Source organism: Photinus pyralis, unplaced genomic scaffold (assembly GCF_008802855.1).
Source record: "Photinus pyralis isolate 1611_PpyrPB1 unplaced genomic scaffold, Ppyr1.3 Ppyr1.4_LG5, whole genome shotgun sequence".
In the NCBI taxonomy this organism is placed as follows: domain Eukaryota; kingdom Metazoa; phylum Arthropoda; class Insecta; order Coleoptera; family Lampyridae; genus Photinus; species Photinus pyralis.
Genome location: NW_022170596.1, coordinates 42,255,619 through 42,278,423, shown reverse-complemented (window position 1 = coordinate 42,278,423; position 22,805 = coordinate 42,255,619). Strand labels below are relative to the sequence as shown.

General features: G+C 36.4%; 2 protein-coding genes across 3 annotated transcripts; both read left to right on the top strand.

Moving 5' to 3' along the window:
• The first annotated feature begins 658 nt into the window (after positions 1–658).
• Positions 659–16,300, top strand: LOC116171226 (elongator complex protein 1-like). Of its 2 annotated transcripts, XM_031487951.1 has the most exons (7): positions 659–4,371; positions 5,858–6,147; positions 6,194–8,444; positions 8,495–8,717; positions 9,470–9,807; positions 9,853–9,899; positions 11,091–16,300. In XM_031487951.1, exons 1-7 carry the CDS (start codon positions 3,867–3,869, stop codon positions 11,106–11,108), a joined length of 3,672 nt encoding a protein of 1,223 aa, XP_031343811.1. In that variant the 5' UTR covers positions 659–3,866; the 3' UTR covers positions 11,109–16,300. The 2 variants fall into 2 exon arrangements, with proteins under 2 accessions (XP_031343811.1, XP_031343810.1); XM_031487950.1 differs by lacking the exon at positions 11,091–16,300 and having other exon boundaries at positions 9,853–10,155.
• An 88-nt stretch (positions 16,301–16,388) lies between these two features.
• Positions 16,389–22,154, top strand: LOC116171225 (lebercilin-like). Its single transcript, XM_031487949.1, has 4 exons — positions 16,389–20,188; positions 20,234–20,432; positions 20,485–20,961; positions 21,012–22,154. The coding sequence occupies exons 1-4, from the start codon at positions 20,142–20,144 to the stop codon at positions 21,918–21,920; spliced, it is 1,632 nt and encodes a 543-aa protein (XP_031343809.1). The 5' UTR covers positions 16,389–20,141; the 3' UTR covers positions 21,921–22,154.
• The last annotated feature ends 651 nt before the right edge of the window (positions 22,155–22,805 follow it).

Here is a 22,805-nt window from a genome sequence, read left to right as displayed (position 1 = left end):
TCAGCTTCGGCCACTTCGCTGTCTCCCCTCGCTCTGATTAGTAACGGTCCATAGCTCAGCATTTTTGAAAGAAATAATCTAAAATGATTAATATGTCCTTTGATGTATGAGATCTGAACCATATGAACGGTTGAGTATTTGGTCAAATTGACCCGATAGAATTCTGAGGGCATTTGACAGTGGCGAGCATCTGGTTGGGGTTTTCTTCGATATAAAGGGTGCCTATGCCATGACTTGGAGACATGGAATATTCCAAAATATGTTTAAATATAATCTGCGAGGAAATCTACCAAAATTTGTAAAATCCTTTTTAGAAAACAGGATTTTATATCGAGTTTAAAAGAGCAATGCAAAAATACCCTAGCTTTCATCCAGAGAATTGGAATAGCAATTAACAGACTGTATACTTTTAAATTTTGTTATTTGTGAGTAAATGTAACCCGGCATTTCTTTTTCTACATGTGCGTACCTAATTGTGATATGAAAAAAGAAATTATAGTACACCAGGCTTTAGAAGCCGAAACCTCAGATGAGGTTTTAGTGGGTATGCCCAGGTAATGGGAGAGCCCCAAACTACTCCAGACCTCTACCTGGGATATGTGCGTCATTCATTTCTACACCTGTCAAAAAAATAATAATTTATCCCCTGTGGGTTCGGGGATAGAATTGGCCCACCCCCGTCCTGGGGATCGTAAAAGGCGATCAATGGGCACTAAAGGCGACGAGTCCAACCGCCTCTAGTACATACCTACCCATTTTTGTTTTTCAACTCCCACACCCATCTTCCCTACTTTCCTATCCCTGTTTCCAGGTTCCTTTTATCCACACATCTCACAGCACAGAAATACTTTAGTCTTTTTTAAAAAAATGGGACTTCCAAATACAATCTGAACTGCAACTGTACCTATACTTTGATTACTTGTGATATTTTACAAAAAAAAGGCCAATATCCCAGCAGCTGACGCCTATAAGGAGGAGTTTTAGTGGGTAAACTGGGTATCTGGGAGAGCCCCACACTTAGTGCGTAAATAATAATAATAATAATATTTTTTTATTCCATGGACCGTGGTAGGTATAGGACATGTCAAATACACATATAATTACTAACAGACAAATAATATCACAGTTAAGCATGTTCAAGGAACTCTTTGATATTGTAAAAACAGTGATTATTTAAGTATAGAAGTAATCTCTTATTAAAGTTATTTAGTTTATTGCAGCATTTAATTTGTTCGGGTAATTTGTTAAACATTTTTACTCCCAGTACAAAGGGTGAGCTCAAGCCAATGTTATATTTGGTGTGCGGAATTCTGTAAAAGTCGTTGTCGCGGAGATTATGATTATGAATGTCTTTGTTTTTATTTAATGTATGTGAGTATCTGAAAATTAGTTTGCATGTTTCTAAAATGTATAAGTTGGTTAGAGATAAAATGTTGAATTGTTTGAAAAGATTCCTGCATGTATGAATTTTTGAAACATTCGCAATCGTCCTAATAATGCGTTTTTGTGCAACAAGAACTTCGTGAGAGTAAGTAGATGTGCCCCACAAACATATCCCGTATCGAAGGATAGTGCCCACCAGAGCATGGTAAATGTTTATTAATTGCGCGAGCGTTATAACATTTTTTAAATTTCTAAACAGATAATTTAAGGAGCTCAGCCTAGCAGCCAGCTTTTCACAGTGCTTTTTCCAATTTATATTGTGGTCAATATGTAGTCCCAAAAATTTGGTTTCGTGTACATGCTGCACCTCTCCACCCTGTATTTTTAAAGTCAAAATATTTGTTGGTTTTTGGAAGTTATGAAATCTAACAAAATTAGTCTTCCCTCCATTCAATACCAGAGAATTGTTGCTGAACCAGTTGTGTAGTTTGTCAAGGTTCTCGTTGCATAATTTTTCGAGTTGTGTCTCATTCTTATCTGAAAGCAATAGGGAGGTATAGGGAGATCCAACTAAGCGCCACCCCTCTGATGCCGTAGTGTTGCAGTTTATTTAAAAGTGTGTCGATATTTACACAGTCAAATGCCCTCGTGAGATCACAGAAGATACCCACTGGGCATTCGCTTCTGTTAATGTAATCTAGCACTTTGTTGAAAAACAGGTACAAGAGGCATCAAGTGTAGAGCTTTTTGGTTGAAACCCAAACTGGTGCGGTGAGAGCAGTTTGTACTTGTTAATAAAACTTATTGGAGTCGATCAGGAAAACAGTATTCAAATATCTTCGAAAAAACGGAGCTTAGTGCAATGGGACGATAGTTCTCTATGTTGCTAGCATCTCCCTTTTTAAAGACAGGAACAACATTATTAATTTTTAAACTGTCGGGAAATTCGCCCGTACTGAAGGAAAGGTTTATAAGACTTGTTAGAGGCATAACTATATCAGCTCACATATATTTTAAATGCATCTCCCCTCCTAAGAAAAAAAAATAATGATAATAATTATGATTTATTATTCAACAGAGGAATTCATTCAATTACAGAACAAATAGTAAATTAAGTGAATCTAACTAATATCAAAAAAATAAAGAAATAATTAAGTGTCGTTGTTTGTAGGTCGCGTATCACTATCGCTTCAAAAAAAATTAGTCCTCTACCATTTATGTTCTATACATTTTTCGTATCTATTTCGGTTTGTGCTGGTTTTGAAATAAATGTGGGCGATTGTGATTTTAGTAAGAAAACTCTATAAGACTCCACTAGCGGAAGTGTGGTAGTCTGAACCATCGGGTGCCCAGTTGTCGGACGAAAACACGTCGTGCCCGCGCATGACGTCACTCTAGTTGCATCTGTCACGTGATCCCATAAAGATTCAATGGTGAGCCTCGTTTGCGACGTATAATCTGCATTGTGGTGCATATTATATTTATCGTACGTACAGGAATATGTGTAGTTGATAGCCCTGCATTGCAAACACTCGAGTTTTTGCTTCTATTAATAGCGAATACCTTTTATTTCCGCTTTTCTTACACCGCGAGGATACCGAATAAACATTTAAACGATAATGCCTGGTTGGGCGAGTGCAAAATGTAATAATTATTCACGAAAAACGAAGGGTTAAGATGTTAAATACTTCGGAAGTGAATATACGTATGCGAAAAAATTTGTAGACTAAACAAAATTGGGGCATCCGTAATCATACGAGGAGACGCTGTAGCCGAGTCAAATATGAACGTTCTTAGAATAGAAGAATAAGCTTTGTACAAAATTACATGCAAAAATTAAAGAAATAAGCTCAAAGCAATGTGTTTAATATAATTAATCTGATTAATACGATGTAGGTGAACTAGGATATTTACAGTACGCGGAAATACTTTTATTGCTTCGATCATTTAGATATACGTGAGTATATCAAATTATTAAATATATTTTGATTGATTACAAGCCCTAGTGTGCTATATTTTCAAACTGTTTAAAAAATAGAGGTACATGATCTTCGTTTTCCATTCACGTACACGCGCTTGGCGCACCATTTGAATTGTAATGTTTTTGTGCGAGCTTGCATTTGTGTATGTAATATTATATACTCAAATAAACCTAAATTTCGCCGACAGATACACAAATAATAGTGCGTTTCCGTAACCTCTTCCCTATGCATTTATATACGCGCGCCGGAGTTTGTAACGTGACTGACGTCATACGGCGTAGGGAAAGGGGACACGATGCGCGTTGCGATACGGTTTTTATTATACCATGGTCTGAACCTACTTTTGCCGTCCTACGATGGGCGACCACCCCATTGGAGCATTTAGTTTCACAGACCATAGAAACAAGTGCTATCTATTCTTTGAGTCGTGTATTGGTAACAGTGTTAAGTGTCAACCTCATGCTTTGAAACTAACCTAAAAAATTTTGTAACTTAGTAAACATGAAAAACTTGGAAGTTTTTCAAGTAAAACGCTGTAAATCGAATTCATCTGCCGATATTACTCATGTGGCTTCGGAGGGCAACATTACGTTTACTCTAAGTAATTCGCACTTACACTTTTACAATGGCGAAGATCATCACTGCTTTGCAAACACCTACGAATGTATCACCAAATTTGAAATTCTCAAAATCGAACGGGTTTTGTGGTTTGGAACGGGAAAAGAGTTCATATGGGTCGACCTGTCTAAAAACTTGCACGTTATCCAAGTCGAATCCGAATTTACCGCTGCCGAATGGAATCCAACGCAAGACGCAATCACCATCACACATCCAAATGGAGAAATCGGTCTGTATATTGTTAATCTGCAAGAATTGTTGATTTCTCCCATTGGACTTTCACATCTGATCGATGCTAAACCCAGCGTCGTTTTGAACGTTGGCTGGGGATCTGAAGAAACGCAATTTCGTGGCACGGCCGGAAAACGGGGGAAACTTTCGGAAGAAGGTAAAATTGTAATTCTTGTTTTATCCTAAATGTCATAGTGTTACGTTGATTGCCCAATATTTCAAGCTGTGACCTCTGGTACAACAGTTCATACGGGCCGTAGCAAAGAGTTTTTTCTTTTTTGTACACTTATAGGTTTGAATGAGTAGCCTAAGCCGTTCTTTAACCGTAAGGATAGATAAAGTGATCACTTTAACTGTAAGGGTAGATAAATTGAAACAAATGATTGTGCATTATAATGACCTCTGTCATTCTTATTTCAAAGGCACGATATAAAAAGGTAGAAGCTTTACAATAATTCATATGGCTTCTGCTATAAAATAAAGTTAAATTAAAATTAAAAATTAAAAATATCCCTTTATCGTCTTGTATAATAAATAACTATTAAGCCGCTCATGAGCAGCATTAAAAGTTGTGACTTTACTCAATGGCATTCACTATGACTTAGATACTCGCTTAGATATGTTATAATTTCTATAAAAAGATAAACCGGAGTTTTCACAGAAATGATGAAACGAATGTACTTGATGCCCTAGATTCTTCTATAGATAGAGGTGGGAGAGAGGTGAAAACTAAGAGGCAAGCTTTCTCTAATGGTTACGGATCTTATTGATTCTTTCATTTAATTTCTCAGCTTCTGGTCATCATAGAAAACTGGGACCAATCTTAAAATTCAAGTTAATTAAGCGCTCTTCATTTGGGACAAACTAATCGGACGAGGTTTGCTGCAACACATCTGATTATTTACCGGTGTTGACGCTCATTCAAATGGCCAGGCTGAAATTTCCAAATTCTGAGGCTGCAAGAATAATTATAATATCTCTACGGGAACCATTACAAAATTAAACAGTTATGTTTGGAGGGCGATTTTCTTATCAGCGCTTAAAATGGCTCTACAAATTGAAACACTCCTTCTCCCTTCTTTTTGTCACTCTTGGAAAATATTTCTTGTAAGAAAGTGTCCATTTTTTATTCTTTAAAGTACCAGGTGCTCATTAAAGCTCAAATTATTCAATCGAATGCCCCACGTTGGGTGAGCAAATAAAATTGCTGTGTGCAATGGCCCAGCCAAAATGAACCATACACAAGACACTAGCTAGCTCTCTTATTAAATCTTCTCAGGACACATCCGAATCCCGGCACAATAGAAAAATTTCAATCTCGACTTCAAATTCCAAATTTTAAGGCAAATAATGGCCGCGATCAAATTTCTTAAATTGGAAACTTACACAAAAGTTAAAAGACACCTGAAACAAACACAGAAAACACACTCCTCGTCTCCTTGAGTAAATCAAGTAAACTCCTTAGTAACGAAGCGCCTAGCTTAAAACGCTTTTAGATACCGGGTGTGGACTTCACAAATATACAGTGTGGTCATAACTTCGGGTAGTAAATTCAGGGCGGAAAACGGGTGCTTCGTTACACGTCTTGTTTTCAAACAAATCAGAATCAAGAAACAGCTTTTAAATTTCTGATTTTTCTGCAGTGCTTCCTGCAAATTTTAACGACGATTTCCGACCGAGAATATCATGGAGAGGCAACGGCGATATGTACGCAGTGAACTACTGGCATAATTCTCAAAGACAATTTAAAGTATTCAAGTATCCCTGTGAGCTTCTCTATGAATCAGCGAGCATCGTCGGTCTACAGCCTATTATTGCGTGGAAACCGGAGGGAAATCTAATTGCGTGCGTAACATGCACTACGACAACGCGCGAGGTTTCCTTGTTTGAGAAAAACTGCTTAATTAAGAATAAGATAGAATTGAGTGACCAGGTAATGAGCATTTCACTTGATGTTAATAAAATATCAACAATTTTAGGTGGAGATAATCGACTTGAAATGGAGCGCTTGTGGGCAAATATTATCCATATATCAATCACTAGGAAATGAAACATTTTTAGATTTGTATACGATCAAAAATTATGTGTGGTATTTGAAGCAGCGACTCAACTTTGCGACTACAAATTCTCTGATTTCTTACCATTTTAAGGATTCATTATCTACCGTTATCATTCTACAGGTTGTGACTGTTAGGGAAACGGTTGAGTATTCATTTAAATATGTCGTTAGTAAAAGTGCAGGTGGTAGAAAGACTTGCGGTGTGATCAACGGAAACTCTCTTTTGTTAACACAATGCGAAAAGGGCATGGCACCACCTCCAATGTTTGATGAGAAAATTGTCGTAGACAATCCCATCAATTTTGTTCAGTTTCATCCAGAATTGCAGAGGGTGGCGATTGTCGATTCGAAAAATTACATTCAAATTTTTAGCTTGACATCGCCACCTTCGCCTATCGAAACGTGTCGAGCTTTAAACAAAGCCCAATATGATGTACCGCTATCATATCACCATATAATTTGGTACTCCGAGTCGCATTTGTTGTGTCTTAAGGAAACAATGGACAGTACTAGTAAAGTGTTGGTTAAGGTTAGTGACGGGGCTTTGGTGCCTTGGAACGATAGTCTTGAAGCAGCTAACGTTACATACTTGAATAGCATATACACTGACAGTCGAGTTGTGCAACAATCTGACGGATTCTTAAGCATAAGCGACCAGGACAATCAATTGGAGGTGCTCGCACAGATTCCCACAGTGCTTCAACTTTCATCATTTAAAAGCCAAAACGCCTTGTTTTTGTTTTCATTAACGCAGACTCAGGAATTTTACATCAACGAAGTGCGGGTGTTAATAGGCGTACTGTCTTTTATCATTCACGACTATTACTTATTGCTCACAACCACGGAAAACACGCTAATATGCGTGCGACTAAACGATTTACGCAAATCCGAAATAAGCAAGTCGTTGGCGCGCGCCACCTATCGTTCGATGGAGCAAGGTGGCCACCTTTTACTAGGCGTTCCTAATTCGTCTTCCGTCATACTACAAATGCCTCGCGGTAATATCGAAACCTGCACGGTTCGCGCCATATCCATAGATAGATTGGAGAGCCTGCTCGAAAAGCAGGCGTGGAACGAAGCGTTAGATTTGGTTCGATTGGAGAGGCTAAACCCTACAATCTTGGTCGACCTGAATTTCAACCGATTTATTAGTAACATCGACAAATTTGTCGAATCGATCCGTACTCCTGCAGTTATCAACGATTTTTTAATCGGATTACAGGAGGAAAACGTTTTTGATACGGTGTTTCAAGATTACGCATTCGCAGTAAGCCGGAAGGAGCATGTCAAAGAAAAAATTGTTAAGGTTTGTACTGCTCTAATCGATTACATGGAAAATGGCGATTACACTCACTATTTGCATTGTATAATAATCGCCTGCTTTATGAAAAACTTGGAGTCGTCCAACTTTGAGGCCTTGACTCATGTACGAAACTTGTTATACTCGATGAAGGAGAATCCGGCACTAATTAAGGTTGCTGAAAGTGCGTTCCAGGCCATTAATGTTTTGAAGCCGCAAAGCGATATGTATCATAATGCTCTTGCAATGTACGACTTGGATTTGGCGTTATTCGTTGCGCGTAATCTACAAATGGATCCCAAAGAGTATGAGCCATTTATCAGCCGTTTAAAAACGATGGGTGAAGTCCAGCGCCGATTTGAAATAAACGATTTTCTTAAGAATTACGCAACTGCCGTCAAGTATCTGATTCGTTGCTCGGAAAGTGACGAATACACTTTGAACTATGTAAACAAACATGAAGTTTTCAATGTGGCGTATAATTACACAAAGCATGGCAGTGGATTACATAAGGAAGTCGCAATACTTTTCGCCGAACACTTACGGAGGCAGAAGCTACACGAAGAATCTGCATTTGTTCTTGCTAGTGTGCAATGCTACGAAGAGGCGTTCAGCGATTACAAGCAAGCGTTAATTATTCCCAATGCGATTTTAATGCTACAGCATATGAAGCTGTCTCCAGAAGAACGCCATCTACAATTACTGAATTTGGCGCAAACATGCGTCGCGTCCGGTAAAATACTAGAAGCAGCTCACATTTTTGAAACACAGCTTTCCCAACACCACAAGGCCATAGATTTGTACATCGCCCACAGTTACTTCGCCGAAGCGCAACGGTGCGCTATAAAGTTTAACTGTTTCAATGAATATAGTAAGCATGTCTGAATCTTTGCTGCAGTTACGCAATCTTTCTTTTTTCAGAGCATAGTTTATTTGAGGGCTCACTGGTATACTGCGAAGAGCTGAATTTAAAGTTGACAACTCTTAAGGAAACTTTTGCTAAGTATGTGAATCGCTTGTCAGCAATTAAACTGGGTAAAGTGCAGAAAATGACAGTTGCTGGCGATCATCTACCGTCTGGTATCAATGACGACATTTTATCGATAGCAGACAGTTTATCCACTATTAGTGTCAATACGTCTAGGTAGGTATCAAATTTCTGCGTATTTGTTGCGAGTGGCGTCAAAATTAATGATTAATCTTGATTGGATCTCGCTTTCCACATTTTTTAATTTAATAGACGCGTGCTTATTGTGCATGTTTATTGTCTGGTACCTGCGCCAACATAAATAACAGTTGAAGTTCTCTCCTACGATATAATAACAAAAAGTTCCCATTCAATTCACCACAACAGTTACATTAATTACAATTGTGGTTTGTTTGTACCTCCAAACACAAAGATATACCAAACATCAACTATGTTCAGAACGTTCTAGAAAAATATCCAGCCAGCCATTAGAGCCTAGCTAGCAGAAGGCCAAATCATAATTTTTGTTATTTACAAATATGCAAGTTTATCTAGAAACTGAAAATTTATTCACCCTTTTCTTGTGTAATAGCCCATTACAACTTTACTATTATTCTAAGTGGTATCATTCTCAGTGACAATCCACCCTGTATATTTTTACATTTTTTTTTAAAGAAAATACAATTTTGGTAAAGCCTTTAATGCAACATCACTCTTAAATAATCAATAACAATATTTGCTAATTTATACAACTTTGTAGTTCCAATAATAGTGTTATCAAAAGTGCCGGTTCCAGTTGGCACACACTGTATACTTCACTAAAGCATCACTAAAAACGAAAGATTAAAGTTAATCACATATTGATCAATGAATTTCATTGGACTTACCCATAACTTGCTGCTGTTTTTAACTGTGCCCGGTTCTTATAGTTCAAGAGCGTCGACTGCCAGCCGTCGACGTCGTAAGGAAGAAAGAAAAAAGCAAGACCTTCGCGAAGGAGGCGTCTACGAGGACATTGCCTTAATGCGAGCGCTCTACGAATTAATAGTCGAAGTCTTTTCTATGGGACCGATGGTTCGACAGATTTGCCTTATGGCGGTTGATATCAACACATCTGGCGCAGTCAAATTTATAAGTGCGCTACATAATGCACTGTTCGAATTTCAGTTACATATTAAAAAGTGTCTCACCGAAATATGGCCACCACATTTAAATTCGGAGTTAGAAGGGCAAGATTCTCGTATTTACGAAAATGTGAAACAATTAGGTAAGTACCGTGCTATTGATCTATAAACCCGAAATTTGTTTTTAGATGTGAAATACAGAGAACCACCTCCGAATCTGGACACGAGTTGGAAAGTTAGTATAATGGTTTCTTCGTGATTTCGCGAGGTTACGGATTTATTATCAACTTTAGTTGTATATGTGATAGGGTGCTTTCTTTGCAAATGTGTAGGAATCATCTACCTTCTTTTACATGCAGTCATAATTAAATGAGCGATGGGTAAAGAACAGTAAAGGCTGATTCTCACTATACATAACGTTTCCATACCATATCCTTTCCATAACCATTCCGTAAATTATTATACCTAGGAAATTGACCTCTAAGTGATATGTGCGTAAGACATTCAGCCGCGCGCTAATACACATTCTCCTTTCCGTTCACATATGGAAGGCGAATGTGTATTAGCGCGCGACTGAATGTCTTACACACATATCACTTAAAGGTCAATTTCCTAGGTATAATAATTTACGGAATGGTTATGGAAAGGATATGGTATGGAAACGTTATGTTAAGTGAGAATCAACCTTAATGCGGAAACATTTAGTAATGAAATGGACTCTTAATCTCACCTACAATAAAAGGGCCTTCTAAAAAATTTCTGGAATTAGCGTCATCAACATATTAATTAACTAAGTTAAATCAGTTGAAGTGATTGCACTTTGTTTTTTTCGTTTACAATCAGTTCCCCCCACTACTGACCAAGTGAACAGAAATCACTATTATCTGATTGCGGGAAAAGTTGGTACAGTTAAATCACTTCAATTAACATAACCTCAGAAAACTCGAATCATAATCTCCCAGGCTGTTTGTTTGTTTTTTATCGGACATTTAAGAAATGTTTATGAGTAGGGACCGGACTTATATGCATGAAAACACCTCAAAAATGCAAAATATGCACTATTTTCTTTGCGCCAATGTGATTCATTTTTGTTAGTTCGTTTAAATTATTGCTTGATTTTGAGCTGCATACAATATTTACGTAATGCATAAAAGCATGAAATCCGGTCTCTATGAGTCGTGTACCTGTCGAATATCCTCTGAATCAGTTTCCTATACAAATAAAGTTCATACTCTTTGGTTCAACGTACCACATATTTAATAATACTAATAATAATGTTTATTGACGGAAAAATCTCATTGTACAAAGTTCGACATTAAATATTAACAAGAATTCTTTTAATATGAATTCTAAATGAATTGAATGAACAAGATTTAAACAATATTACTGCTAAAAAACTATAATAAATCAATCCATTTCTTTTTAGGTTACCTATGTTAAGTAATAACAAATAAACACCAAACTGTCACGTCTGTGTTTTTTCAAGTAATTTAACTGAACTGATTTTTGTGAAACTGATTGTGATTTATAAATCACAAAATCACCAGAAACGAATACGCCTATTAAAGATTATTAACATCGCAGGTATTTTATAAACCATTACTTAATATACTGTGTAAATATAGGTTACATATTCACATATATACAATGACGTCACATAAATATTTCCAGATAAAAATTGTTCTGTGATATTAATCCTAATAAATGAGAATGATTAGTATGAAAAATTTTCGTAATCTTTTTTAGCAGAACATCCAAACATCACTGGTTACTGGTAATTACATATTAATTGTCACATTTAATAGGCACAGATTTAATGTAGAAGAGGCAGGAACTTTTTGGCATATACATAAAATTTTTATCAAAATCGGGTTTAGACTGTACAGGCTGCAATTTATAGGAAAATGTCTTTCCAATCTAGACCCTAAAGCACTACCTATAAAAGAAATAGTGTAAAATATGTAACAAACCAACTTCAGGTAAGGGTGTTATATACAGGGTGAACATTTTGTCTGGAACACTAGATATATCTTCAAAACAACATTTACAAAATGCCTACGACATATATATCACCCAAAAGATATATTATTGTAATAATAATTATACATCGGTATACTATATGAACAGTTCTTATACCATTGATTTGGAGTTAAAGTTATATATTCGTTTCTTCACACCAAAGTAGCTCTATGAAGTTTGTTATCTGGGAGACCTCTGAATATAAAAAATAACATATCCAAATCTCCAGGGTATATCAAAAAACCTTGAAAAGTGACAAATTCCCTCTTATCTGTTATGGTTACTGGAAGAAATACAAATTGTCTCCCAGACAAACATTTCGAACCCTTTTGTAGGAAATGATTCTTTTGACCTCCTTCACCACTGAATTTTTTTAATTATATTATTATATATTTCTTCCAGACATCCCAATCACGCTTTGAGAATCATAACCGATCACAATAAGGGGTCAAGTACGAGGACATGGTTGGTAGAAATTAATTCCTTTCATACAGACGTGTAATTGGACGACCATGAAGAATGAACCCAGCCCATCCCCCCAACCCCTTATTTTGATAAGGGGTAAGAAAGAAGGGCGGTAGTTAGACCTTTAATTAGAATACCATGAAAGTAAGATCAATTTCTACAATCCCAGTGTCACCCCTGTGATGTTGTTGGATGCTTGTTGCTTCTTATTCACAAATTTAAACTACCTCGTTTTCATATCATATTTTAATCTCAGATCTTTGTTATTCATCTCCATGTCAATCGTTTACAATTCTCCTTTTTATGTCACTAGATCTGATGCTATGAATCTCGCTATGAATATTACAATTCTCCCCTAGGACATTTAAAAACTTTCTGATTAGATTGCACAACACATTACAGCCTTAAGAATATTGAGCTGATATCTTGAAAACTAAATTACAATAACAATTTGACAACTAATACTAAATTACTATTCTACATGATACAAAACAGTGCAAATCAAATGTCACCAAATACAAAACACATTTGAAAATGAAACTTAATACAACACAAAGTCTTTCAAATGATTTGGCATTTTATTGCCTCTCCTGGGCCTCTCGAAAGTTGTGGTTGCCTCAATTGTGTCTGTCACAGATTGAACAAATTGGGAAGTTGATATATTATTTCGATCTTCTTGCTCAGGACTTTTGGAAGATTCGGAGTTACTTGATTCACCTATTGCTTCAATATCGGAGTTTTCAAATAAATTTTCTAATCCATACGATTGTACAGGTAAATAATTGTCGCTGAGGTGATCTTCCGTTCGACTGTCTTCACTTTCCGGTGTTGGTGGAAATGTTACAAATGGCTGCATTGGTGGTGGATCATTGACAAATCTCCGACGAATGATGGTTTTTGTGGTTGGTAGGGTTTTGTTTTGATAATGTTCTGGATTGTGTGTGTTGAATGGTGTAGTTTGGTTTTGAGAATGTTTTGAATTGCTTATTTGACTATTTTTTTGAATTTGTGGTTGCTGGTTTGAAGAGCATCGAAATTTCTTGAAGAATGATGAATTTTATTGTGATAATGAAGTTGTCTCTTTTAGCTTTTATAGTTGTACCCATAACTTGTATAATTTCCATGGGCTTTGGATCATAATAAGGTGTCAAGATATTTTTCTTCATCTGTTTACATAGCACTAGATCGCCTATTTGAAAATCGTGGTGCTTGGTTTTCCTTTTGTTATCTGCATGCACTTTCTGTTTCATTTTATTATTAAAATCTGCTTGTTTAATGTCTTGATTCGAGTTTGAGTTTTGGATATGAGATAATGAAGGTAAAAAGTTATTCATTTTTCGTCCAAAAATGATTTCATAGGGTGATTTTTCTGTTGTAGAATGAGGGGTGCTTCTGTAGTTAATTAAAAATTCATGTATTTTCGAATTAAAGTTTCCACTTTCAATATGTGAACATACTAGTGATTTTTTCAAGGTCTTTACAAACCGCTCAGCCATTCCATTCGCTTCTGGCCATGCTGGTGTAATTCTAATGTGTCTAATACCATGATTTCGAAAATAGTTTTCAAAATCATGTCCATTGAAAGGTGGACCATTGTCAGATTTGATGGATTCTGGAAATCCCCAGGTGGCTAATGTTCTATCCATGATGGGTTTTATTGATGCAAATGAAGTTGAATTTACCAGTTCTATTATGGGGTATCGTGAGAATTCGTCTACTAGGCTATCAGAATGTATTTGTTTTGATGGAATGGTCCTGCAAAATCGATATCTATTCGCTGAAATGGATAGTCTGGAAGTAAACCAGATATTATTGGGTCTCGGAAACTGCTCTTTGTTACTGCTTGGCATGGTGTGCAGCATCTGATATATTTCTCAGTCAATATGTCTAGGAAACCATACTTTTGTTCTTAAAAGTTGTTTGGTTTTGGTTATTCCTAAGTGTCCTTTGTGAGCCATTTCTATTGCTGTTTGTTGTAGTGACACTGGTAGACAATTCTGTGATCTCTTAGTATTAATCCATTGCTGTAGATGAATTCATCTTTAAGTTTAGCAAACAAGGTCAGGTCTGGTAGTTTCCAATATTTTTGATTCGTACTGGAAATAGCGTTGATTAATGTTTGAATTTTTTCGTCATTTCTGGTGGCTTCCTGCACTTGTTGAAGTGTTATAGCCTTTGGTAATGAGCTATTGATACAAAAGTTAACGTATTGTTCGATTCTGTCGTGCTCCTGATGTTTATTACAGCTTGTTTGTTCCGGATGTCTGGATAAATAATCAGATGGATTGGAAATGCCTTTTTGGTGTACAATTTTGAAATTATAGGACTGAATTCTGAGTAAGAGCCTTTCCACTCTCGCGTTTGGAGCGGTTCGAGTGTTCTCTAAAATTTTGACAAGTGGTAGGTAAGTTATCACAATGTAGTATAAACTCTGAACCATAAAGGTAATTGTGAAAATGCTGGATAGACCAAGTGCAAGCAAGGGCTTCTTTTTCAAAATGACTATACCTTCTTTGCACCCCTGATAATGTTGTGCTTGCATAAGCAACGATTTGTGTTTGACCCGTAGAACTCTCTTGTGCGAGTATTGCTCCAATTCCAGTCGGTCCTCCATCAACATAAAGATGTGTTGTTTTCTTTATATCAAAATAAGCTAAATTCTTGGTGTGACTAAGTTCTTGCTTAAGCATGTTCATGGTGTTCTGTCCAGTTGAAAATGGGGTAGTTAGCAATTTTCCAAGTATTTCTAGCTTAGTTGTGTGACCATAAGGAAAAATTTTACTGCTATCTGGGTACAGTGGGCGTTTGGAAAATTTTGTAGGTACGTTTGCTCAGAAATTAAATTTACTGAAGTTCCCGTGTCAATGATAAATTTTATTGGTTTATTGTTAACTTTCAGAGTTACTTGTGGAAGAACGCTGCTTTTTGTTGTTAGGTTAAAGGAATATTCGGAATCGCTGTTGTTATCACCTTGCATTGTATGATTAACTGATGATTTCTTGTTACATTGTTGTTCATTCAGTTGTTGATGAGACCTATAAGGTTGACGATTGTTCGAAGTGCCTGCTTCCTCAAGTGCTTGTGTTCGGTTGTGATTTTCAGGGCGGGTGTTGTTTAGTTTAGCCAGGCATACGTGTGCAAAGTGACCTTTCTTGTTACAAAAATGACAATTTACTTTTAGAGCGGGACAGGTTTGTCTCCCTTTTACGTGCCAGTTGTTACCACAATTCTTGCACATATTAAAACTGTTGTCATTTATTTGTGATTTTAACCTATTAACGTTGATTTCCTTATTTTCCATTTCTGAAACTTGTTTTTCAGTTAATTCATAGACTTTAGCTTTTTTGTAATGGCGGATTATCAGTCAAGGCATATCGTCGTAATTTGGACAAGGTTGTGCCCTGAATGATCTGCGATTTTATTTCTTTATCTTTATCTACAAAGCCACAATTTAAGCTAAGTTTAAAAAGCCTAGCGTAGAATTCATCAGTCGTTTCTAACTTATCTTGTTTGGACTGCCTAAAGTTATATATTTCAAACTCGCAATTGATTTGTGGGGAAAAATGCTTGTTTAATTTTTGTTTGACAACGTCATACTTCAGAATTTCAAGAGGTGTGTTGGTAATGGAGTCAACTTGGGGTGTGGGTTCAGGTAAAGAAGAAAAAATGTCAAATACCTCTTCTCCCACGCAGTGAAGTAGCATTGCTTCTTTCCTGTCGTCGTTTGATATCCCGGCTGCGATTAGAAAATTGTCAAATCGCTTCATCCATTTTTGCCATCTAACGCCTACGTTTGCTGTGTGGACATCGAACGCCTCGATTATTCCTAGGTGGTGTTCCATTTCGTGGTTCGCTTCTTTGTCACCAAAATGTGATGTTGTTGGATGCTTGTTGCTTCTTATTCACAAATTTAAACTACCTCGTTTTCATATCATATTTTAATCTCGGATCTTTGTTATTCATCTCCATGTCAACCGTTTACAATTCTCCTTTTTATGTCACTAGATCTGATCTAAAGTTATACTATGAATATTACAACCCCCACTGATCTTGAAAAAGGGAATAAGAGAAGAATTATTTCCTGAGATGCCGTTTTTGAAAATAAAACGTGCATAAAATTGATTTCAGATTTTGCATACGCATGCTGTTGGTGGTGCCAAGTAAAACTTTTGAGAATGGGGGGGAGGGGGGGGGGAGGTTGTGAACAGTCGTTCTACGCTTCATAGCATTCTAATGAAAGGTCTCATTGAAATGGATTGGTGTATGCAAGCTATAACTTCCCGGCGCGACTTCTTTTCCCTTCACTTCCCTTCAGTTGTGCGGGGGGTGGGGGATGTATAGGTTGATTGTATCATTTATAGTTTTCTACCGCCTTTATTTCTTACCCCTTATCAAAATAGGGGCTGGGGGGGCGGAATTGGCAGTATTCTTCATGGTAATCTAATGAACGGCCCAACAAAAGGAATTATTTTCTACCAACCATAGCACTCCTCCTCGACCCCTTATTATGTGATCGGATATATTGTAATTCCTTATATCTCAAGAACGGAATGTTGGAGGAGCGTGTTCACAAAGGACGATTGGGACGTCTGGAAGGAATTCATTGGTGATGCCAAAACTTTAAGAGCGAATATCTCGAAAACGGTTTGTCACCGAGAATACTCTCAAAGGCAAAGTGAATTGTCTAGGCCTGGACGAAACATATGTACTGGTGATGTCAAAAGTTTCCGAGCAAATATCTGTGTAACGGAGTGTTGGAGGAGGGTACTTTCAAAGGGGGGAAGATCGTCTACACGCGACACATCTACTGGCGATGTATAAACTTCATTGCGAACATCTCGAAAATATTAAAAGGAAAATTCAATATTTCGGACAATTTCTCTAGGGGCTTGATTCTTCCTGCATTATATAGCGTAGATTTTGAATGTATACCATCCGGCCTTTAAATGTTTCCCAGCTAGCAATTTAGGTGTCGGCAACCTGAGGCAAAAGAAATTCGACCAAAGTAGATGGAAATTATGTAATGTTTATGTTGAATAGGTGAAAGTAAATATGTTACCTATTAAGCACTGGTGACATATTGGTGAAATAAATTCTTATTAGGATCCAACAAAGTATGGTAGTGGTAAATGGTCATCTAATAGGTGAGGTACGTCAAAAATACCAATTAAGGAGTGGCATATACCTAACTTGTATCACCTAATAGGAGCAGTAGATAGAAGGACCTTATTTGTGCCAATTTGTAACCTAACTAAAGGGACGATTGTTACCTAATTGGTAATATATTCGTTCCATGACTTATTAGGTAACTTTGTTCACGTTATAAATATAACCTAATAGGAGATATAGGCCAAAGTCGACAAAATGACTAAATAGGAATACAAGAAAATTTCATAGACACCTAATAAGAGAATACAGTTACTTACATTTTGACCAATAGGTTGAAATGACTTGAATATTTCACCATTAAGTTTTTTCGACCTATTGGTCGAAACGACAGATCACCTATTTAGTACCATTTCACCAAAATAAATATATTCCACTCGAGTGTAATAATGGCGCGAAAGTGCTGGTCTGTTTCACCTATAATCTGTTCACCCAACAGATGCAGTTAAGCCACTCCCAATAAATTTTGACCAATGTAATAACAGACCCGTTTCACAGTCACAAAATTATAAAAACCGGGAAATTTAAAATCGCATATCACATTGTACGACGAAGTTATAAAGTGTTATGTTTTGAATATTGACCTTTCAACACACAGCAGTACATAGTTTCAAATTGTTTATTAAGTTCAGAAAGATTATTTTGTTCTTATAAATGAAATTAACCGCAATTTGAGGCAAGGCAAATACAAAACGCAATGACAGGTTTGACGTTAAGGATGTCAATTCAGATACGGCAATTATAATTGGAAGCAAATCGTTGCGTGTGTTACAGGTTTTGAAAATTCGGCCAATTAAAAATGTTCATTTAAATTTGCCGGGAATTTTTTGGGGGGAGCTTTACTGCATCTGGTGGGTGAACAGATAATAGTAGGTATCAATGTCAACCTAAACAATAGGTAATAGGTTGTGAATCCCTGGTAGTAGGTAACAATCATAAGTTGTGTTGCTAACAGGTGTATTAATCTACCAAAAGAAGTTACATGCGCTCCTAATAGGTGTCGATTTAGTGAACGTAGGTGGAGTTTGGTGTTGGACTTACACTTACAAGGTTGGTTTAGTTAGTTAGGTCGAATTCCCAACATACTTAGTTGCGATTACACGTTTTAGGTGTACTTAAACAGACCACCAATAAGTATGTAATACGGTATTTACATGAATTTGTTACAATTAGGTGTATAAAAATTGGTAATATTGTACACCAATTAGGTAATAGGTATCAAAAGTAGCTTGTTCTTCACCAACTTGAAACATGAGGTCGAAAATATAGGTGCAAATTAGGGTACTCTACTTACTAGATTAACGAGAAGGCAGACATATTTATTGGCTAGCGTAGACGGACGAAATATCATCATACATGTTTTTTTAGCATTAATGAATAAATAATGTTCTACAATTAAAATCTAATTATATTTAGGTATTATTAATGATTGTATGTTTGAATAAAATAGTTAAACTGCCAAAAATGTACAACTATAAAAATGAAAAACGAATAATTATTTTTTTTATTATTTTTATAATAGTTATTTCAGAGGGGCTTTGTGTTTTTTGAAGGCAGAAGATATATGTTTGTCATAGAAAATGCATTCGCACGAAATATTTCCACATAGAAATCATGAAATTAAACATATTCAATATTTTACATATAATAGGTAATTTGTCTGATATGACGCCAGCCATAAAGTTCATAACAGTATTCTTATTAACTGTAGGTACTATTCTTTAAAAAGAGAGGACAATAATGGAAGTATGGTTATAAGTTCAAAACGACATGTAGAAAATAAGTAATCCGCCACGTCGATTCGACGTAGAAAATTACCTAATAATGTGTCTAGACACCTAACACCTAGTTAAATGACACCTATTTAACTTATTTCTCACATCGAATCGACGTGTCAAAAAACACCACTTAAGTCGATTCGACATCGAATTTATGTTATACTGCACTTATTGAAATTGGTGTCGTTACTTATTTCAAGTCGAATCGACGTCGAATGACACCTCAATTGCTAGCTGGGTTATGTGTAAAGAGCCCCCTCCCCTTATAACCCAACCATTTACTGAGCTATTTCAGTTTAAAAAAATGCACTTTATCTGAACAAGAGTTGTGCACAATTTATACTTGATTCCATCTTAAGTCAATTAAAAAACGTCAAATTTCTAAGCAGCAGCGGTCCGTTTTTGAAATTTCTTTCGACTGGATACTGCATATCTTTAGCTTGGTATAACCGGGTAGTATCAGTGCTATATACGAATGTTGAAGATGCGAATGAAGTGTCAATTATTGACTCCTTCTCTGAAGTGGTCATAAGTGACCCCTGAAGATCTAGCAGTACATAATGGTTTAAAAAAGCTGTATAGTGGATCGCCTGCCATAGCAGCTGTAAGTAAACTAATGTTTCAGGACAAAAGACAAAGGAGCTGTCAACTTCCGTCAGATGATGTAAAATAGGAGAGTATCGCCTTTTAGATGTAGGTATAACAAAGAGTAGGAATGTTTTGCATAGTGAAAACCCTTTTTTTTGTGCGGGTAAATTCCACTACACAATTTATAGCTACTTGCTATACCTATATATTTTTTGATGAGTGTTCACAGTAAATCTCTTGCAGCAATGGTTTTTAGGACCTAGTGTGTGCCATGTTTTCATCGCATTTACGTCACTTATGAACATTATTCTGTGATTATGAATTATTTACACTTCGCCCTTCACTACATTCGTGGTTGCCATGAAAACGTGTTCATACAAACATAATGGAGTTACAAAGCAGACCTACTTCAAGTAGACATTTATATTTTTTTTTTATGAATTCATTTCGCTTTCTAAATAATGGCTAACAGTGCAAGTGCGAGCTCAAATGAAAAATCCCTTCAAAGGTGAGCAAACAATTTCATAAATATGAGTACATGGTGTTCTCGTAGGAGAAAAAGCTGTGACACAGTATGTTCGTCAAATTCCAGTTGTTTAATGCAGAAACGTAAGCAAGTGCATCCTCTTGCTGCATCTTTAGGAACTTACGCACCACGAAATACCTCAGTGCAGCAACGTGTGCTTTCTGCTCGGCTATTGAAGCTGAGGTCCCTCCAGAATAAGTTAAACGACGCCAATTTTCATGTGGCCGTATGTTTCTTACAACAAATTTAACGAAATCTCATTGGGCTTCTAATTGTAGGAACTACAACAAGAAAATCGCGCTTTGAGGAACTTGCAAAGTAGACAAGATAAAGCGTTATCGAGGTACGAAGGCACGAATGCTGATTTGCCAAGATTGCTGAAATCTTACGAAGAAGACATTCGAGTTTTAGCTACAAAAAATAAGGCACTACGAAAAACAATAAAAGACGTCAGTGACCAACTGAAAACCAAAGATGAAGAATTGGCGAATGTTCGCATGCAGCTAAGAAGTTTGACGGTGCTTACAAAAAATAAGCATCTCGGTGAGAGACAGATGTTAACTGACCAAGTTGAAGACCTGAAAGAGAAATTGAAAGGTAGTGACGAGCAGATTAATCTATTAAACAGGAAGATCCTGCTGGAGTCTAAGAATTATAAAACTAAATTGAACGCGGAAGTGATGAAAAGCAAACAAAGACAAAAAGAACTTTCACACGCACTTTCTGAAATTGATCGGCTTAATGGGTTACTAGAGGTGGGTAATTAATGTCAAGTGTAATGTATTGCTGACTTTTAGAATTGCAGGGAAGCTCTAAACATGGAACGGTAACCGAAATTAAAGATCACAAGCGATTTTCTAGTAATAATCGACAAACTGTCTCCCTTACTAATCTGATAAATGACAGAATGAAGCCTAAACTAAATTCATTGATGAAGGAGAAATTGAAGGACTTTGAAAACGGCGATGAATCCGAACTTAAATTGGAACCTATTGCGACCACAGAAACAAAGGTGACATTTTCGAGCGAGGTAACAATGGTGTCGCCCAGTGAAAATATTAGAGCAAGGTTATCGGCGAATCTTGGCAAAGAAATCGATCATCTAAGTAAATCAGTCGAAGAACTAAGCTTGCCAGATGAAGACAATCACTTCCGTACAGTAAAACGTAAACTTTCCGGTAGCAAACTGGAAAAGTTTCCGTCTTCGGATATTTTCGATAAGAAATTCGAAGAGGTAAAAAAGGAGCAAGACATTAATAAACGTCTAGGGAACTGTTGCACCGATATACGATCTACGGTTGTCGACTGTAGTGCGGTCGTTAAGAAACACCAAGAGGATTACGCACAGGTGCACAACGAAACGGAAAAACTTCTAAGAGATTTACACGAGACCGACGTCTTGAATTCCAAATTGCGCTGCTCGAAGTTTTTAAATGCAGACAAGATCGAAATACCGGAAAAGGATTTCGAAATCGCAAACGAAATTTGGGAAAACGAGTACAGCTTTCGGACGGAGTTGATAAAACAGAACGGTGATGGCGACGGTAAATCTCAGTCGGAATTAGGGGACGACATTGGCGCAGACAAGAAGAATAAATTGTTAGCCACTTTACGCGCGATCGACAATAATAACGAAATTGACGAATACTCCTTTCCAAGCCCATCGAGTAAATCTCACAAATTCTCTGACGATTATTTTGACAGTTTGAAGTGAGAGTGTTGGATTTAATTATTACCACTTTATAACTATATCTCTAATTTTTATTATATATGTTTTTGTACAAATTTTTACACATAAATAATGTATAATTCGAATTATTATTTATATTTGAAATGTTTATTTGTTGTTACTATTGGTTACTTAGTATAGTGGATTAATTTTTAAATATTTTGATGATATATTACTGTTTGATGATATTGTTGTATATGTATTAAAATCAAAGTGGAGATTCCTTGAAAGTGCGAATGTGTAATATTTAACCTATTTTGTTGGTTACTAAAAGTGACAAACCATATTCTTATATCAGTTATATCCATTGATGTAAGTAGGAACATGGGAGACACAGGGGCAGTGACTGAAAGGTTTTTTGCGCCTCTATCTGTTAGTAATAATCGTTATCCGAGGGATATTACTCATTCCCATAAATACACACTTTTATGATGGCTACCACAGTGTTGTATCTAGAATTCTAGACCATGGTATTACTTTTAGTGCAATACTGCAGGATTACCTATGTATTGCGTAGTTTGTGTCCTATTAGAAACCTTCCTCCATGAAAATAGTCAGATCTCTTTCTATGGAGATAGTTCAATATAAGTAACATTTACAACTTATCCAACAATTTTAAAACACTAAGCTTGGGAAATTTCAAACGTCAAGGTACTCGCAATAGAATACTATATTCTTAGTTGTTAAACAACGTACACGAAACATGTTTTTTATTATTACTATTATTTTCTTTTGTCGCTTTTGTTCAATCGTCATTCCCATATGTATGTTAATCATACGCTTCACATCATTATATAGTTAGTTTCATTCCACTTTGTTGTTTAGTTAATTAAATTGGAGGGGTTAAGTGGAAGAGCAGATGTGTGGTTA